The sequence below is a fragment of the Tupaia chinensis genome, unplaced genomic scaffold (assembly GCF_000334495.1).
Source record: "Tupaia chinensis unplaced genomic scaffold, TupChi_1.0 Scaffold141517_1, whole genome shotgun sequence".
NCBI classification, from domain to species: Eukaryota; Metazoa; Chordata; class Mammalia; order Scandentia; family Tupaiidae; genus Tupaia; species Tupaia belangeri.
This window is the reverse complement of record NW_006201378.1, coordinates 2,014,577-2,033,331: the sequence shown is the minus strand read 5'-3', so window position 1 is coordinate 2,033,331 and position 18,755 is coordinate 2,014,577. Positions and strand designations below refer to the sequence as shown.

The 18,755-nt window shown below is 40.4% G+C and overlaps 1 protein-coding gene across 2 annotated transcripts in view; it reads left to right on the top strand.

The window, feature by feature from the left end:
- Positions 1-10,246, top strand: part of DLGAP2 (DLG associated protein 2) — a 498,047-nt gene extending 487,801 nt beyond the window's left edge. For both annotated transcript variants that reach the window (XM_006163214.2, XM_027766226.1), the window contains 2 exons: positions 5,069-5,221; positions 9,006-10,246. In XM_006163214.2, coding sequence (XP_006163276.1) covers positions 5,069-5,221; positions 9,006-9,224 — 372 coding nt within the window. In that variant the 3' untranslated portion in view covers positions 9,225-10,246. The remainder of the gene's footprint in view (positions 1-5,068; positions 5,222-9,005) is intronic.
- Positions 10,247-18,755: the final 8,509 nt, after the last annotated feature.

Genomic DNA, 18,755 nt, shown 5'->3' with positions numbered 1-18,755 from the left:
CTGTCTGCTTATTTGCTAAAAGTACCTCTAAGGATGCAGAACATGTAATGGATTTATAAGAGAAGCTGCTTCCCTGCTCTAGGGTAGAAGAAGGAGCAGGGGTGGGCTGGAAGTTGGAAATTCCCAACAATGTGGCATCTGGTCAGATATTTGCATCTGGATTTTCTACCAGAACAACTGAGAAGAAGAAATAAAAAGTAAATTATTACATGGCTTTCATCGCAAATTTAAAAGTGATGTCAAGTGGCTGGCAATAAAAATATATAAACAAGTATAAACATATAAACAACATTTAAAGAGATCAAGAAGAGATTTAAGAAATTATTTAACCTTTACATTTTATAATAAGGACGAAAACAAATGTACCATGAACTGGATTCATTAATACAATTAGCATTAAACTTGGCTCTCCTGGAAACCAAAGGAAAAGAAAAACCATATGTATGTTTATGTATACTTACACATGGACATGTTAATGTATATTTTATATAATAATATATAATATGTGCATGGTAATATAATTATACCTACATACTAAGATATATTTATACATGCAATATATTTACATACACACATATATATTGGGTCATCAGGAAAGTCATGAAGCATTTCTACATAGAAAAACACGTCATGCAACCCCAGTGTCCACGAACAGATGAATGGATTGAAAAAGTGTGGCTCATACACTCCATAAAATACAATTCAGTCATAAAAATTAAAACCCTAGCATTTGATAGAAAGTGGATGAATATGGAAGATTTATTGCTGAATGAAGCAAGTCAGGCTATGAAAGAGAGACATTGTATGTCTCCAATTCACATATACTGACTGTCCACACTCTATGGTAGAGACTGAAAGACTGGAGGGCTTAAAAACATTGAAAATAGCTATGAACACTAGAGACAGCATGGAAAGCAGGTGGGAGAGGGAAAAAATATAGGGAAGGAAAATAGGGGGGAAATAGAGAAGTAAGACATTCGTGGGACACAGAAATGGTTTATTACCTGTTGATGACGTATATAATATTCTCAACTGGACAGGTCTGAGGTGTATTGCATGTTGGGTAAATTCTCTCTACAGGCTAAATGATATATATAGCAATTGAGTGTATAAAGTAATAATCTTTTTTAATTTTTAAAGAAAAAAGGAGAATGAGAATGGCCAATAAGGACTAAACCACTTTGAAGATTCTTAGTGTACATTATGGAAGTAGTTATACCTCTCACTACAGACCTAAGTTTGTTTTCATTCCTACCATTTTCTAAAATAGTAGGAATCACAATTAGATTTTTCTGTTGGAACCATGCTCCTGTGGCCCTAGTCAAATATTTGGGTTATCCTTTCAGTTGGTACTGTATTATAATCAATAAAAAGCAATTTAGAAATTATTTTAAAAAAAGGAAAAGAAAAACATGTCATGACTTTCCCAACGACCTAATACTTTTCCTCCTCTGACTAAAGGAAGTATTTTCTTAATTTTATGATAAATAGCTAAATAGTGTTCATGTTAGTTTATAAGCCATTTTATAATCCATGCATTGATCTATTTTCAGACCAGACATTTTCAGTAAAATGCAAGTAGATCCCGGTGAGGCCTCTCTTAGCAAAGATTCCAGGAGTTGTGATGATGTTTTGTTCTGATTGTGACATGTGATTATACAGAATGCTCTCACACATCGGAGGAATCACCAGCATGTCAGAGTTGCCAATTCGGGTCGTTTAATTACGATCACTATACGAAGTTCGTTTTCTCTTATGTTTCCAACTAACCCTGCTAAAGTTCATCATGAAATGTAAAACCCTGCAACATGTTTCTTATGCCAGAATGTTTTAAGCAATATTTAAATAGAGAAATGAGGAAAGTTTTGAATCTTGAAAGAAATATATAGCTATATAAACAGTCAGTTGTCACATTTACCATTAACATTCTCTGTAGTATCTGTTTAATTATTATTTTAAGGGAGTGAGTTAGGCCACTGAAGGGCTTTATGTATTCATTTATCTCTCCCACAAGAGAGAAAAAGAGGACCCACAGCAGGGTTTTCATATATGACCCACTCCCAGCCTGGGTCACACCAGGCCCTGGGCATGCTGGCGTGCTCATCATGTTCAGGGAGCTCCCAGGACATGACCCAGTGAATCCAGGCATGTTACCGTGGCATCACCACCCAGGGCAGAACTTTGTATTATATTACATATTTTTGATGCCTTTTGAGTTTGGAAATATCTGCCTCCTTTTCTTTTAGCTTCTACTCAGAATTCAAACAAAATTGAGTCATTTGTTGAGGAAGACTGGCCTGGGTATAGGGGTGGAGGAAGGCATATCTGAGACAGGTCTGGCAGTAAAGAAATGCTGAAAATACAAGCAGATCTTTTTCTCTTCAAAACCAAATAGTCCCCATCACTTAAATTAGCATTGTTAGCTGCTAAACTTGGGAGTAAATAACTGACCTTTAAGTTAAAAAGACTAGAAAATAAGTCAGAATCCCACCCCGGTATTTAGGATTACCCAAGGCAGATGTCCCCTGAGGGAAGGACACGGAGGTGATTCATGGTGGAACTAGAATAGCGCTAATACTGCAAAGTCTCTCCTGGACGCTGACGGCTTGACTCCTGTGCTCGTGGGCCCAGCAGTTACGGCAGACCAGCATAGCATTCCAGGAAAGGTTGTTAGACTTGCAGAATCTCACTCAGACCGACTGAGCCTGCCTCTGCGTTTTAACAAGATCCAGGAGGATGTTTATGTCTGAGCACACAGACAACCACAGAGAAATGCTCCGGACCGGAATGCAGGGGCATCAAAGTGTACATGGAATGCACTCCAGACCTCAGAGTCAGCGAGCCATGTGAATTTTAAGTGACTGCAATTGAACAAGGACATATGGCACTGCTGCACTGGGCTGGGGGAGAGGGAATGCCATGGCACAGCCATTGTTTGTTTGTTTTTAAAAGCAACAACAGGGCCAGCAGGTGGCATGCTGGTTAAGGTGCTGGATCCCATCTGGCCAATATGTAGTTCGAGGCCTGGACCTGGTGACTTGAAAAACATGCCAGTGGTATGTGCATGTGTGCCCAAGAGGAGAATGGAAGAGAAGGGATTGTGGTGTGATCATCCCCCCCCCCCAGGGGGGGATTTCTCACTTTCCCTCTCTATCTCTCTCCAAAGAGCACACATGCCCGACAGCAAAAATCTTTTAAAAAAATAAAAATAATAAAAAGCAACATTTACAAGCATGTCAGGGTGTCTGAATGTCCAGTGGGTACCTATGCAACCTCATCCCACCCTCCAACTCCCCCCAAAAAAAGAACAAAAGACAGAGAGCCAAATCCTGACTGTGTCAGGTTATTCCGGTGTAGCCACAGCCTGTACTGTGAGATAAGACCAAAGAACAGTGGTTTTGTCAGCCCAGAAGAGTGACAAGTGAAGACAAACACCTGCCCTCCGGTCGACGGCAGCCTCAGTGATAACTGACTTTCTCTTGAAGATATGATCCGAAGCACATTGATCCCACCTGTGGACTTGAAAAGCCATTCCTTCAGCTCCCTTCTGCCATGTTCGGGCACCGTCATGCCCAAACTCGCAGGGAGAAGTGCCTTGTGTTTGTAAAGTCTTCCAGAAGAAAGACCCAAAGCCTCCCTTGGACACTCAAAAGAGTCTGTAACAATGCTGCTTTGGGCTGGGCGTGAGCAAATTCTTCCTCGTGCTCAGCCTAACCCTTACCCCTGACGGTTGGAGCTCATTATGTTTCTTGTCCTGTCATCAGTGTACACTGTGCCCCTAATTGCAAGATATTTCAGTGCTCTACATATGCAGAGGTGGAATCCAGGCACGACACACGGTAAGTGGAACAAGACTCAAAGCGCAGCTGCTGGGAGCTGCCCAGCCTCAAAGCGCTCCTTGGATGAAAACTTCACTGGCCACTACGCGAAGCCTGGCCCCGTGTTTGAACGGCCAGAGGTCGCCCTCTAGTGGTTCAAAGGAAGAACGGCCTCAAACTGCAGAAAACTGGAACCACAATTCTGGCTTTGATCAAAGACACTGAGGGCTGTGGGTACAAGTAGCTCCAGAGCCTTCTCAACCGTTTGACCTTCACCCTTAGCTCAGCCTGCCATGCGGTTGCGTAGGGCAAATGAGATGGACCAAAAAGAGACCACGTGGCTATGGCTGGCAAACCTGGAGAAAGAAATGCTAAACCAAACCAAATACAAGTTCATGCCAGGTTTAGCAATGAGTAGGTTACTGACGCGTAAGCTGGAAATTGCATGTTTTAAGCAAATGCAGGTGAATGCTATGCATCAGGATTTTCTGTGATCGTTTAAGGTGAACAATCTGAAATAGCCCCTCCGCCTATCCCCCATTGAATCGAGGGCACCACACCCAGAAAAGTCAGTCCATTATAAGCATAGGCAACTGATGGAAAGTAGGTATGCATTAGGCATTATGCAGAGACACAAATGCATCTTAGGGCCACATTGGGCTGCCAGTTTGTGGCTCAGCGGCATTATCTGTACCTCCTAAGTGTAGGACCGGTCAGTGAGATCGTTGTGCTCCCTCATGGGATTTTTCTGCACTGTCGTTCTTCTAGTAAGAGTAAACTAAATGCACATTACATCTGTAAGGTGTCATTGACCATCACAATTTGAGCTATGAACAAATACAAAGAGAACTGATTCCAACGCCGTTCCCTCATCACCACCACCGGTGTCACAGCAGACATGCAGCCTGTCCCTTCGGAATGACCTGTGTATGACCAAAAACGCAGGTTCTAATTGCTTCCGTGAGCTGTCGAGCATTTAACAAGTTTCTTCTGTGCCACCATGGCCAACCTTTCCAAAATGGAATGAAAGGACGCATTCCATAATTGTAAACCCTCAGCAAATACTTGCGCTAAAGTAAACAGTTACTGAATCATGGTGAGCCTGCCCAAATATTTGTGCCACTGTTTGAATTAGCTAGGCTTCTCCCTAGGCCAATTCTTTGAATGACACTCATGGGAAAACGCAGGCTCCCCCAGCCTTCTGCCAGGGGAGGCTTGCACACCTCTAACATCCCCATGTGTGTTCTCAGGACCCCAGCGCCATGCCGAGACCAACATCCCAGGACCTGGCCGGGTACTGGGACATGCTGCAGCTTTCCATCGAGGATGTCAGCATGAAGTTCGACGAGCTGCACCAGCTGAAGCTCAATGACTGGAAGATAATAGAGTCACCGGAAAGAAAGGTAACTATGCCCCAGTGTCATTTCCCTGAGAATCTCAATTCATTGGCCTCCTGCTATTTAATCCAATTCAGAAATGATCTCCAAATACTGCATGGTCATAGGTTTCCCAGTCTTTAGTTAACAACACAGGGTTGAGTTTTCCTGTTTATGAGGGGCCCTTCAAAAAGTTCCCAGAAAGTTTATATCATGAAAAAAAAGTATATGTGAATATTTTAAAGATTTATTTATTTATTATTTTTTAATTTGACCAAAGAGAGACTGAGAATGAGAAAAAGGGAAACTGAGAAAGCAAGCTGCCAGGTCTGGGACTCAAAACACAGTTGACCCTGTGGGAATCCAGCAACACTAACCATTGCACCACCTGCTGGCTCCTTGGCATAGATTTTAATGTTCTTTCTGCACCAACATGAAATTATACTTTAATTTCATTTTCCATGTACTTTTAAAAGTCTTCTTGTACACATATGTCCATGTGTGTGTACACACATGTGTGCATGTTTGTATGCATGCATATACAGGTGCACAAACTGAGGTAGAATTGAAGTCTTGGGCAGGTATAGTAAATCACAGTGGTTTTTTTGTTTGTTTTTGTTTTTGTTTTGTTTTTGCTGTATTGCTTGTACGTAGATAGCTCAGAGAGATTCCAGCCCAAATCATATGTTAATCCACAGACCCATTTCTTGTAGGCTTGGAGCCTGTTTGTACTTTTCATCAGACTTTGCTTTGGTTGTATTAAGACGCTCTCTTATAGGGAAAACTGTTTTAGTTCTGGTTATAACAATTAGCTCTTTTATAAACGTATCTTATAGTTGTATGTCTAGAGTTAGAGACATGACAATAGTTTAAATTGTACTGAATAGTTTGATCACAAAACCTTCCTATATGTCTGTCAGCGTCAGCCCTTACCATTAGGCGAAAATTCCATTAAATTTGAATCCTGGTGTTTCACTCCTTCAGCAGAGCTGGCAGAAAGGTCTGGGTTAGCAATGAGTATATAGATTTCCTACCACACAGTTTAGAAAAGTTCTGAGTAATTATACTCTGATTTTTTTCTAGATAGACATTATCAATTAAAATGGTCAAGAAAACAAACCTAGCACACTGGGGAGATGGTAGATAATATATTGCTGTGAACATGTACCTGCATAATTACCTGCACAATTAGAATCAAAGCCCCCTATACGTTGTCGTCATCATCTACTCCCCAAAAACTGCGCTGGCTGAATCCTGACGTTCAGGCTAGTTGACTTTGATGCCACCTGAGGCGACGAAGCATTTCCTCTTCCCATGGACAATGGAAGAGAGGCATAGGCATGCATGGGACGCTTGTAAGCCCTAAATGGGATGTCAACAAGAACAAGTAATCTATGGTTTGGGGTTTAGGTGAAGGCGATAAGAAGTGACCCTCCCAAGTGAAAAGGCTGTGCTAATGGATTCTAGAATAGAACTTCCTTGAATTAGTACAGATGCATGCAATAATCCTTTCTTGTTTTCATTCCTCGGTAATTGAGAACTCAGATACACCCATTTACCGAGCTATTCTTACAGGCTGATTCTCAAAATGCAGACAGATTCTTGCTGCGGGTATTGCACCCGCAGTCCAGAAGTGGACTTGAGTAGATCTGAAGTTCCTTGTCCTGAAGAGTAGCTCCTGTCCCCTTCAAGCACATTTCTTAAAACCCCATTTCTGTGGCTCTGCAAGACCATCTGTTCTGTGCTCTTCTGATACAGCATGCCTAGAAGCTTTAAAGCCCCTTTGAAAGGGGAAATATTAGGGCCAGCAGATAACATAGTGGATATGTTGCTGGACTCCCACATGGCAGACTGTGGTTCATGTCCTGGACCAGGTGGCTTGAAAATCATGCTGGGCCCATGTGTGCGCATGCCCAAGACCCAGGAGAAGAATGGGAGAGAAGGGATTGCAGTGTGGCCATCCCCCATGGAGGGGGGTGAGTTCTCACTTTCCCTCTCAGTCTCCCTCCCTCCCTCCCTCCCTCTCTCTCTCTCTCTCCCTCTCTCCAGTGAGTTCAGGTGCCCAGGTGCCCTAAGGCAAAAACCTCTCAAAAAAAAAAAAAAATGGGTAAGGGCCAAGGCCAGGGGCCAGGGCCAGGGCCAGGGTAGGGGCGGACTATCATAAAAAACATTTACGCACATTTCTTATAGTCCCATGTGTCAGAGGCTACCAAGAAAAGAGAGAGAAAAAAGATAAGTAAATACAGTGATGTGCTTAATAGAGGAATTACATTTTTAAATAGCTGAAAGGGTTCAATGAATTAATTATGTCATTGTTTTAAGTGCATGCCAAAAAAATCAAGGGACATTCATTGCTTCTGGCCTCGGTTATTGAGAAATAAGCCATGAGAACGAGATTTCAAACACTAAAACAGTCCTCCTACCGAAATACTATTATTTAACATTGGGATGTTCATCCTGGATCCCACAAGTTCTCTTTTCCCCCAGTATCCAAGTACATCTGGCTCCTTTTGGATTTTTTTGCACAGAATGAAAAGAGAAGGACACGAGGGTAGGATTCTAGAGGTTTTCCCTCCAATAAGCAGATGTGCTTAGAAGAGAAACAGGGTCCTTCCATTGTGTGCCCTTCTCTGGGAGGGAAATAATTGGCCCTGCAGAATCCCTGTCACAGCTCCATTAGGGGGCAGAGTGGGGCGAGGCCAGCCTTGTTATTTGGAGACATTAAATGATACACAGAGTTTCGGGAACATTAAATGGTGCCACAGAGTTTTGGATACAACCCTTTCACTGGCACAGTTGTGAGTATTGCATATTGCATTTGTGGTAGGAATGTGAAATTAAGCTTTTGAAAAAAAGCATATATATAATTTGGTGTGGCATATTTGAGAAAATAAGCTAAGAGTAAAATAATTATTTGCATCTTTTTAACTGAGGAAGTGAAAAGTAATTATGTATGTAAATACTGTTACTGTCAATAGTTTAGGTCAGGGCCAACAAGTGGCATAGTGGTTAAGGTGCTAGACTCCCACATGAATGACTACAGTTCAAGTCCCAGACCTGGTGGCTTGAAACTCACACTGGATGCATGTGTGTCCGTGCCCAAAATCCCAAAAGGAGAATGGAGGAGAGGGGATTGCAGCATGGTCATCCCTGTAGGGGTTGATTTCTCACTTTCTCTCTCTGTCTCTTTAGTGAGCACATGTGCCCTATACAAAAAAAAAAAAAAAAAAAAAAAAAAAAAAAAATAACTATCTAAAACATATAATTTAGGCCAATAATAGAGAATTTGGCCAACAATTCCCTGGGACGTTACCCACGTAATATGGTTCCCATGAACATATTTGGAACCCCAGAGTCAGTTACAAAGGCTGTAGCATGCAATAACAATGTCAAGTGACAGTTTCAAAACCACCTGTGACGCTCAAGAGCCACTGCTCAAAGATGACATCATGCTTTGGAAAGCATGGGAATAAAGGAAGTGTTAGTCTAACAACAGTGTCCAAAAACAATCAGATAAGGCGATGCCAGATGTGACTGTCTGGAATTTATTCCCTTAGTTGTAAACACTATCCCAAACTCACCTGCTGCCTTTCAAGAACTTGAGGGAGCTTATAAAAAAAAAAAAATCCTTTTGCAAAAGGAAAAAACCATTACTGCTGGAGTCAGGGGCCAGGACCAATTTTGAGTAGGAAATGCCACCATGTGCTTGTGACCAAAAGGGAAATACTGCCGACCCCAGTGCGACTGAGTTCAAGTACTGTTGGTACTCTGCTCTGACCATTGAACAACTGTGGCTTGTGATGCTTTGCAGGAAGAAAGAAAGGTCCCCCCTCCAATACCAAAGAAGCCCCCCAAAGGGAAATTTCCTATTACCAGAGAAAAGTCTCTAGACCTGCCTGACAGACAGCGCCAGGAAGCCCGAAGACGGCTCATGGCTGCCAAGAGAGCAGCCTCCTTCCGACAGAATTCTGCCACGGAGCGAGCCGACAGCATCGAGATCTACATCCCGGAGGCCCAGACGCGGCTCTAAGATGAAGGCGGCGACGTTCACCTTTTCATTTATCTTTTCTTTTTAACAAAATGCTTGTACAGTACATTGCCTACCTGGTCATTTTTGTCTCATTTCCTTCACTGAATACACCCTTGCTGTCGCATTCTTTGTACCATTAACACAGTGGAATGCTTTGATCTCCTCCGTTTGCTGAGCCCAGGGCAAGGATGAAATTTTTCTTTTTTTTTAATTGATGGCCTGACTTACAGTCAACTCTGATGGAAAATCTTGGTGAGACCTAACGTATCCTCCATATTCTCAGAGGACAAGAAATGCCTCTTGAGATGGAGCCCAGCTTACATTTTGTTATTTATATTTTTATAAATGATGTGGTCATTAGAGATAAGAATAACAACTATAAAGGGTGCATCTCACCACTCACTAGAGGCATTAGACCACCCAAGTGGAAGGTGCTACGACTTGAAGTACAGGAAGGAAAGCCCCGTTGTGTTCTTCCGTTAACCCCCACTTACTTTTCCCTGAGTGCAGTTTTGACCCATCAGCCCATCTTTGCTATCCGAGTCCTCTCTGTAGAAAACGTCCAGTTCCTTCCATCAAGTTTATGGTGATGAAAAGTGATCTCTCCAACCACCAAACTCCCTGCCATATGGTTCTGAAAAAACACAGGGGATTACAAGTGTGAACCCATTAAAAATACCCAGCACAGTATGTTCTACCCATTCAAAACATAAGCTGAATGATCCCACAGGGAAGCAATGAATGAAAGAGGTCAGAGCCTTCACAAAGGCCGGGAGTATAAAGAGAAAAAAAAAAATTGTCCTTCTATGAAATAATCATTGTGTTTTTATTCCTATGTAATTTAAGATATTACACACGATGTTTCCCTTAAGTTTCACCATCTATGCTACATGTGATTTTTTTTATATTTGTATATATATATTCTCAAATTGCTCTATTAGTTGACTCTCCAGGGTATCCTAAAAAAACAAAACACACACACACACACATACACCAAAAAATAAAAATAAATTAAAAAAAACCCACACACAAAAAAAAAAAACAAAAAAAAAAACAAAAAAAAATGTTTGCTTGTTTAAAATGACAGTTGTGATGTTGTAAAAAGTTTAAGAAATATGAATGTGAGTGGTAAGTATATCTCAGTTTAAATGGTAAAGAAGAAACGTAGTTTACATCTGTATTTTTCCAAAATTCTTTTGTCCTATGCAGTACCGCTAAAATCAACAATCTATTTCTCGCCTGTGTTAGACATGAAGGGGGAAAAAAGGGGTCACATATTGTGATCGCCAGCCGTGGAACTTAAGAAAAGTCATTCTTTTCATGATTCTGATTGGCACCAGAAAAAAAGTAAGAATGACTCTTCCGTAGGCTTTCCTCGTGCAGAGTTCCATAGCCTCCACGGCTTCTGTATCGCAATGCGGATGCATCCGCCAAGGAAGAGCCTATCAGATTTTCCCATTTGATCCCAATCTCAAGAGTTCTCTCGATGACTCAAGGTAAAAAACAGGATTGCAATTTGAGACAGATGTTTCCACCCCAATACCAGGTCTTCCTTCACGCTGCTTTAAGAAGTTCCTTGTTGTTAGCCATAGGCAGAACAGCTTTTCAATTACCCTGTAGCACTTTGCTTCTCACTTTGATTTGCACTTTAAAAATGTACCCAGCTCCCTCTACAGCCTGACAACAGTATCAACAGTGTTCAGTGAGGTAGTTTGACAGTTGGGACATTCTCTACAACTGCAGTATTTCTTTTTCCTCATAGATTACATTCCACTGAGCATGGGGTTTGTTGGGAGCACAGTCAATATTAAAGCATGTTTAGCTTCAAAGTTTTACTTTTTTAAAGCTAACCAGTTAAGAATTCCCTGTAAGAACAAAACCCTGTAAATTGAGCCTCATATCTGGTATATATTTTACCAAACAGCCTTAAAATATATTTGGAAGCAAAAATCAGTACGAATGTATATCCTTGAAAAAATGCAAAAAAAGAAAAAAAAAAGAATTCCCTGAAATATTCTTCTATAATAAATCCTATTTCCCCAGAGTGTTCAAAGCATTTTTCTACCTAAATAAACACCTAAATCCTGAGTAGTCTACAATAATGATGCTTCTTCCTATATTCACTCTAGGTTAAAAGCAAATGTATTTGCAAGTATTGGCATTTTAGACTTTAAAAATGATGTACTCTTTAAGATGAACTGCTATTTAGAAATAACCACAGAAAAGCAAAGTCTGTGTATATTCCTAGTCAAAGGAAATGTAAAATGCATACGTGCACGCCACCTACTCACATATTTATACCTACAGGCAGCTGATGTGTTTTATCTTATTTCCTTAAACTTACACAAAACATATAAACACAAATTCTAAAACAAGACAATAATTACCTGTCATAGATCCTGGATTCTATGATCCCAACTTGAACAAAAGTAGTCACGGAATTTGGATTAAGTTTTTTATGTTTTATATACTCATTTTTATCTTATAATCTCAAAAGTCTTGGCCTAAACCATCCCTAGGTGAGTAAATTAATCTACCGCTAAATTGATAGTGGCCCCTGACTTAAAGTGAATGTGTATGTGTTTGAGCCACCATGTTCCAAAGAAGATTATTTAATGGTCGAACAGATTCCTTTTTTCCTGCTGCTAGAGCTGATGGAATGTTACCTGTTCATGTTCCATGATTAAGTGCAATATATCCAGTTCTCATCCAGGTGACATTCTATCATGAAACGCAGAAGACAAGCCATGTCCATGTATTGCACGTGTCACACAGAGCAAAACTGTTTATGATACTTGTGTTCATCACAAAGCTGGCTTATTTCTGTCTCTTTTCATAGAAATATCATATGGAGATCTCCTGTGGTCATTTCATCACAATTTAATTTTAATAAAAAAAATTATACCACAATGTGAGAAAATGGTTGAAAAGAATAATGCACAGTGTTCTAGGAACGTCATTATGGAAGAAAGTGTGCTATTCTTTCTCACCACACGCTTAGACGCTTCACGATACAGCCAATAACAGACGAAACTCAAATGTTCCTTTAGAAATCACTTTCTACAGAGCCAACAAGTTGATATTGCTGCACTAACAGCTCTAGTTAAGTGTCAGAAACAACACAAGTATAATAAACAGGATCCTCGAGTTTAACAAAACCGGGAAAAGGAGACTACCACTTGTTAACAAGGGCCTTTCAGTGTAATTCATCTCATGCATCTTCATTTGTTATTGTGTGTGATGTAAAAGCAGTTGTTAATGACAATTGTTACCACAATGTTTTCAGCCAATATCACCATCCTAGACTAGTGTATAAAGAATTGAACTATTGTATTATACCAAAAAAAAAAAAAAATTACGTTTTTGTTTCAAAGGAAATGTTGCCAATGTTTTCAACTCCAAATCAATTCTAAAGACTTCAAACATTTAATGAAAAGGTATGTATTATTAGAAAAAAAAAATACAAATTGCATTGAAGGTTATCTTGTTAGAAAAAAATAAGATAACTACAAAAATTAGCGACCCACACAGGAGACGGAATCGCTCCCTACTGGCTCTTATGGAAGTAGCCGAATTTATGATTAGAAGACAACATAATTCTAGAGTACATGAATGTATGGCTTTTGATCATTTCTCTGGGGTGTATGTCCCATCGACCCTGTCTTGATTTTTGCTTTTCCAGTACCATATTAAATAGCCAGTCTTCCCATCATTTTAATTAAAAGATCCAACATTTGTATATTCACTCACCTCTACTATTTTGCTTAGGTTCCTGTAGGCATCTTCCAACCTCAATTCGGCATGGGCTTTCACTGTAAAGGAAAGTAAAATTGCAGACCTGTGGTCAAAGTGCCTGTAGTGATATCACATAGATGTCTTAAAAATAGCTCTCTGATTTGGGCCAAACATTTTGGTGATGAGTAAGGAGTAGGGGAGATAATAGTCTTCACCAGGAAGTTGTAGCTGGATCAAATTCAAACCAGACCTCCTGTGGTTCTGAGGATTTGGAGATCATTGGTCCATTTTAAGGCAGATATGGCTCATGCCTGAGCTGCTTCTTACTAGGAATATCAGCCTTCTTCAGAATCCTGGCGGGTTTCCAGCATGTCCAAATGACCAGAACATCCCAGGCACCATGTCTGCAGCAGCTCAGACCACAGGTGGCAGAACTATCATTGCTCACGAAAGGAGAGGGACGCAGCAGGAAACTTCTAAGTGAATATGTCCAACGTGAATGTAAAAGTGGGGAGGGCGCCTATATGCTGCGTTTAGCCTAGATTTCTGAAAACTGGAATGGTCCTGCTTACAGTTACAGCATACAAATGGGTTCCCCCAAGTAAACCTGAATAACAACTCCATGTTCCATGTGTATTCGCTTCCCAGACATCATCTTAGGCTTAAACTTCAGTTTTGTTTTGTTTTCTTGTTCCCTGAAAATTTAACACACTAATAAGGTGTAGTTTAAAACAGTGGTTTTCAAACTCTACTCCACTGGAACTTTCTAAGAGTTTTCTCTTGTCATGGTCTCCATATGTATGTATTCTTCATTGTAGGTTTGGGTCAAATTCAGTGTTCCAAAACTTCCAAAGCAAATAGAAAACCACAGGTTTAAGAGATCAAGAATATAATCAATACCTGATTAGTAAGTATCTGGAACAGTGGAATTTGCTTCAGTCAGTATCCCCACATCACCTGTCATGAAACGAACCACGTCAGGTCAAATCGGATCCCTGTGCCTTCACAGCAAGAGGCCTGTCTTGTCACTTTAAGTGAGTTAGTAGTTGCAATAAATTGTGGGCAGTAAAAAAAGTGCTCAAGGAAAAGGTATCCTTTGACACTTTAGGCTGAGTATCCATTTGCACAGAGTGGCTGCTGAATAGTTTGGAAATGAGTGAGAAGTTGTCAGAAATCCCTAGGCAGTCAGTCAGGCTTTCATGTATTAGCCAGTCACTTATCTTAACTTCATGTCTCAGTTTTCTCCTCTATAAAGTGGGGATTACAGTCCCTGTCCTTTATTTCCCTCACAGATGAATTGGGAGGATTAATGACATATTGGCTGCAAAGTCCTTTGAGCTCTTTGGGAACAGGTGGTAAAAGTGTAAGTTATTATTGAGGATTATGTGCCCTCATCCTGTTCCTGAATGCTGTCCTCTCAGATGTGTGTGGGCTGTTTGCAAAAGTCGAGCCAGGTCATAAGTATCTCAAAGATAAGCAGGTTGGCTAGAGGCAGAGGCAGTGATCCTTTCTCCAGAATGCTGTCTTGGTGAGGCAGGAGACTGCAACTGAGCAAGCTCCTTGAAGGTGTGGAAAGGAGAAATGACTGTGAGGGTCATCCTCCTCTCCCTCTAGTTTTGCTTGCAAGTGATTGCAAAGGCTTCCAGAATAAGAACCAAGCGCTAACCAGAATTAGGCAAAGTTTTTAGCCTTACTTAAGTCCAGCAGCTTCTCAGATGGAGTGAATAAGGTAAACATTGTTGTGATGAAGAAGCAACATAATTTGGAAGCAGAAAACTGGGCACGTGAGGGAGTACCAAGAACGGGATCAGACATACTGACCCAAGTGGCTAAAGATCTATGACGTCTGCCCTCTCTTATTCCAGCTTCTCTCACTTGCTCTCACACTTCAGAGAATGTGGAAGTTGTCCATGGGAATGCTCCAAGAAATAACCATCTTTTTCATCCTTGCCACATTGAAAGTTGTTCATAACTTTATGAATTGCTGTCTGAACCCTGACATTTTTAATCCAGCATTAAGAGAAATTATTTCAAGTTTCAACTAAACACTTGACGGATGACTTCTTTCCAGACGAAATGTTAGTTACCTACTATAAAACTACTTTTTAAAAGATTTTGTATATAAACAAAGGTAACAGAGGTTTACCTCCCGACTTTCTTAGATTTTATGTGACTCTTCATCATTGGTGCTTATTCCAAACCTGAAAGACTTGGGAGTCCAAACTTTCACATATTCAATAGAAGAGAGGCGGTAATGATAGCAAAGATTCATGCCAGGTTTCTCATACAAATTTAAGTAAAGATTTATCTCTTTCAAGTAGACCACGGTCTCCACGGAGAGTACATGGCTTTACGTCTGCTGATGAAGGAAGCCCTAAGGTTAGTGTGGTACCTGTGGAAGCCACTCACCCATTCTCTGATTTACCCCTAAGTCCCTACCATGACCCAACCCCAGTCATTTTAATACTCTGATCATGTCACTTTCAAAGGGCTCAGCATGAATGTCTCTCACGCCACTTTCTAACTGGTTTGCCAAATTCAAAAGGTTTCCGCTTCCAAGTAGTAAGACCTAGGCTACTCTTGAACTCTCATTTCTGAATGACAAGCCACTTTCCTCTTGTACAGGTCCTTCCTGTAGAGAGACGTGATCCATCCATCCACCCACCTCCCATACTACATACCAAAATACCCAGGTGTGGCCTAAGGACTAAATTAAATGCTTCCTATAGAAATTCAAGGAATGTTAGAACCAGGAAACTAGCTGTTTAGTTAAAGTTTAAAAAAAAGTATATAAATATATATATAAATAAATATACATATGAAATCCTATCAACTACGAGGATGAACAGAGTGCCAAATCTCCTACAGCTGTACAAAGTTACACTTCACTGGAATTTAACTATTTTATGTAATTCTCTTTCTCATCCTTTTATGGTTCTTTTGATAAATTCGATTTAGTAGCATGCAGGATACCTAATCTGAATGTACAGGATACTCTTCATCACCACAATTTCTTGCTTCTTGTTAATAACTTCTTATCAGAATGTTGGTCATTCATTTAGACATTTAAGAATTGCTTTGTTTGAGTTCCTTTTTTTATGACTTTTTTTTTTCCACTCTCAGCTTATTGTAAGAAAAACATGCTCATCCTTTGGTCCATAACTCTTCGATGATAATGCCTCTTTCATTTAATTTCTGTATTGCTGATGTTCACCTCCTGTAAATAGTTCTGCAATTAAATTTTTTGAGAAAAGAAATGTTTACTTTTCATTGGAGTGAATGCTCGTGTTATTTTTCAACTCAGAAAAATTATATAAACCAAAGAGTTTTATCCAGAAAGACATTACACTTCCTCCATTGTTGAAATATTCCTAATTTCTCCATATAGTAAGAAGAGATGAATAATTACTAAGGCTACAGATTTCATATGTATGGAAAAAATGGTATAGAGTAAAATGAGTTGAAATTGAATAAATACTACCGTATTTAGTTAATGGTTGTTTTACACTCTTTTGCGTTGCAATGATGAGGCACGCGTACATCATTGTATTGACTGTGCTGATACAGGCTGCAGGGGGAGGAGGCTGGGCGTTGTCTTGGTGGTGTAACACCCAGGACTCCTGTGGAGGGAGAGTGGGGACTCAGTTACCATTAGCCTTGAGTTGCCCTATAACAGTATGTCCTATCCTCAGAGGTGGAACTTGCTGGTGCTCTGATCTGGTTACGCCATTGTCCCTTCCTTCCATCTGCGTGGTCAGTTGTGCCTGTCCTCCTGTGTCTTACTGGTTGCCAGTGGTCTTCACTGCCCTTTTGGAAGATTTCTGCATTCTCATGTTCTTTATTCCCTTCTTTCTGCCTGCTGTTTGATTTTAAAGCCATGTCACTATGGGTGACTCCCTCGGAGTACCAGGCTTCAGTCCCCTGAGCCTGGACAAAATTGTTGAGGAAACCCATCCATATTCAACAGCACCTCCCAACATTCCTTAGGAATTGAGTTTCATGTGTTTTCCCCTACCGTTCTCTTCCCTCAACCTGCTCTGGCCTCAGTGAAATTTCAAGGTGAGATGATGGAGGAGGTAAGGTAAGGTTAAAAAAAGAAAGAAGAGAAAAGAAAAAAGAAAAGACCAGACCAGACCAGACCAGACCACTCTAGTAAATATTGGAACTGGTGAGACCATTTTCTAATTTCTCCTAGTAAGTTATGTACAGTTGATTAGGAATGCCTATTGAAGCACATAGATATCTGTGTAACTAAGACTGTTGAGAAAATTGAGCCCACGCATAAATCCTCCCTATTTAACTCAATTACAATCATGATAAAGAGTTTTATCCAGAAAGACATTACACTTCCTCCATTGTTGAAATATTCCTAATTTCTCCATATAGTAAGAAGAGATGAATAATTACTAAGGCTACAGATTTCATATGTATGGAAAAAATGGTATAGAGTAAAATGAGTTGAAATTGAATAAATACTACCGTATTTAGTTAATGGTTGTTTTACACTCTTTTGCGTTGCAATGATGAGGCACGCGTACATCATTGTATTGACTGTGCTGATACAGGCTGCAGGGGGAGGAGGCTGGGCGTTGTCTTGGTGGTGTAACACCCAGGACTCCTGTGGAGGGAGAGTGGGGACTCAGTTACCATTAGCCTTGAGTTGCCCTATAACAGTATGTCCTATCCTCAGAGGTGGAACTTGCTGGTGCTCTGATCTGGTTACGCCATTGTCCCTTCCTTCCATCTGCGTGGTCAGTTGTGCCTGTCCTCCTGTGTCTTACTGGTTGCCAGTGGTCTTCACTGCCCTTTTGGAAGATTTCTGCATTCTCATGTTCTTTATTCCCTTCTTTCTGCCTGCTGTTTGATTTTAAAGCCATGTCACTATGGGTGACTCCCTCGGAGTACCAGGCTTCAGTCCCCTGAGCCTGGACAAAATTGTTGAGGAAACCCATCCATATTCAACAGCACCTCCCAACATTCCTTAGGAATTGAGTTTCATGTGTTTTCCCCTACCGTTCTCTTCCCTCAACCTGCTCTGGCCTCAGTGAAATTTCAAGGTGAGATGATGGAGGAGGTAAGGTAAGGTTAAAAAAAGAAAGAAGAGAAAAGAAAAAAGAAAAGACCAGACCAGACCAGACCAGACCACTCTAGTAAATATTGGAACTGGTGAGACCATTTTCTAATTTCTCCTAGTAAGTTATGTACAGTTGATTAGGAATGCCTATTGAAGCACATAGATATCTGTGTAACTAAGACTGTTGAGAAAATTGAGCCCACGCATAAATCCTCCCTATTTAACTCAATTACAATCATGATTTGTAAAACTTTCCAATTAAGAAATTGAATTGCGTAGGCATGTGTAGTGAACTGAGAACACATGCATTTTAATCTTTCACATACCATGTTTCTTCCTGTAAAACCCGAAAACTTTATATGATTCTCTTTTTTAATCCCATAATCCTTCAACAATGATTTTCATTCATGTAGCATTTCATTTAAAACATTGTATTTTCACTCACATATGATTTAACATTATTTTCCCAGAAGTCAGTAAAAGTGAGAAGTAATATGCTATTCATTTTAAATCATTACAAGATGACAGCTTTCTATTTAGAGAATCTTTTACAAAACAGAGAGAGAGAGAGAGACACCCACGAGAAGTTCCAGTGTATCTTCCATCTTGTGAGGTGCTTAGACATTACCACTCCATCCTCACAGCAGCAACAAAAATGGAACAAATTGAAAATCAACAACTCTTTAGATGCGTCAGAGAGCTGATGTCACAGGCAGCGTCCC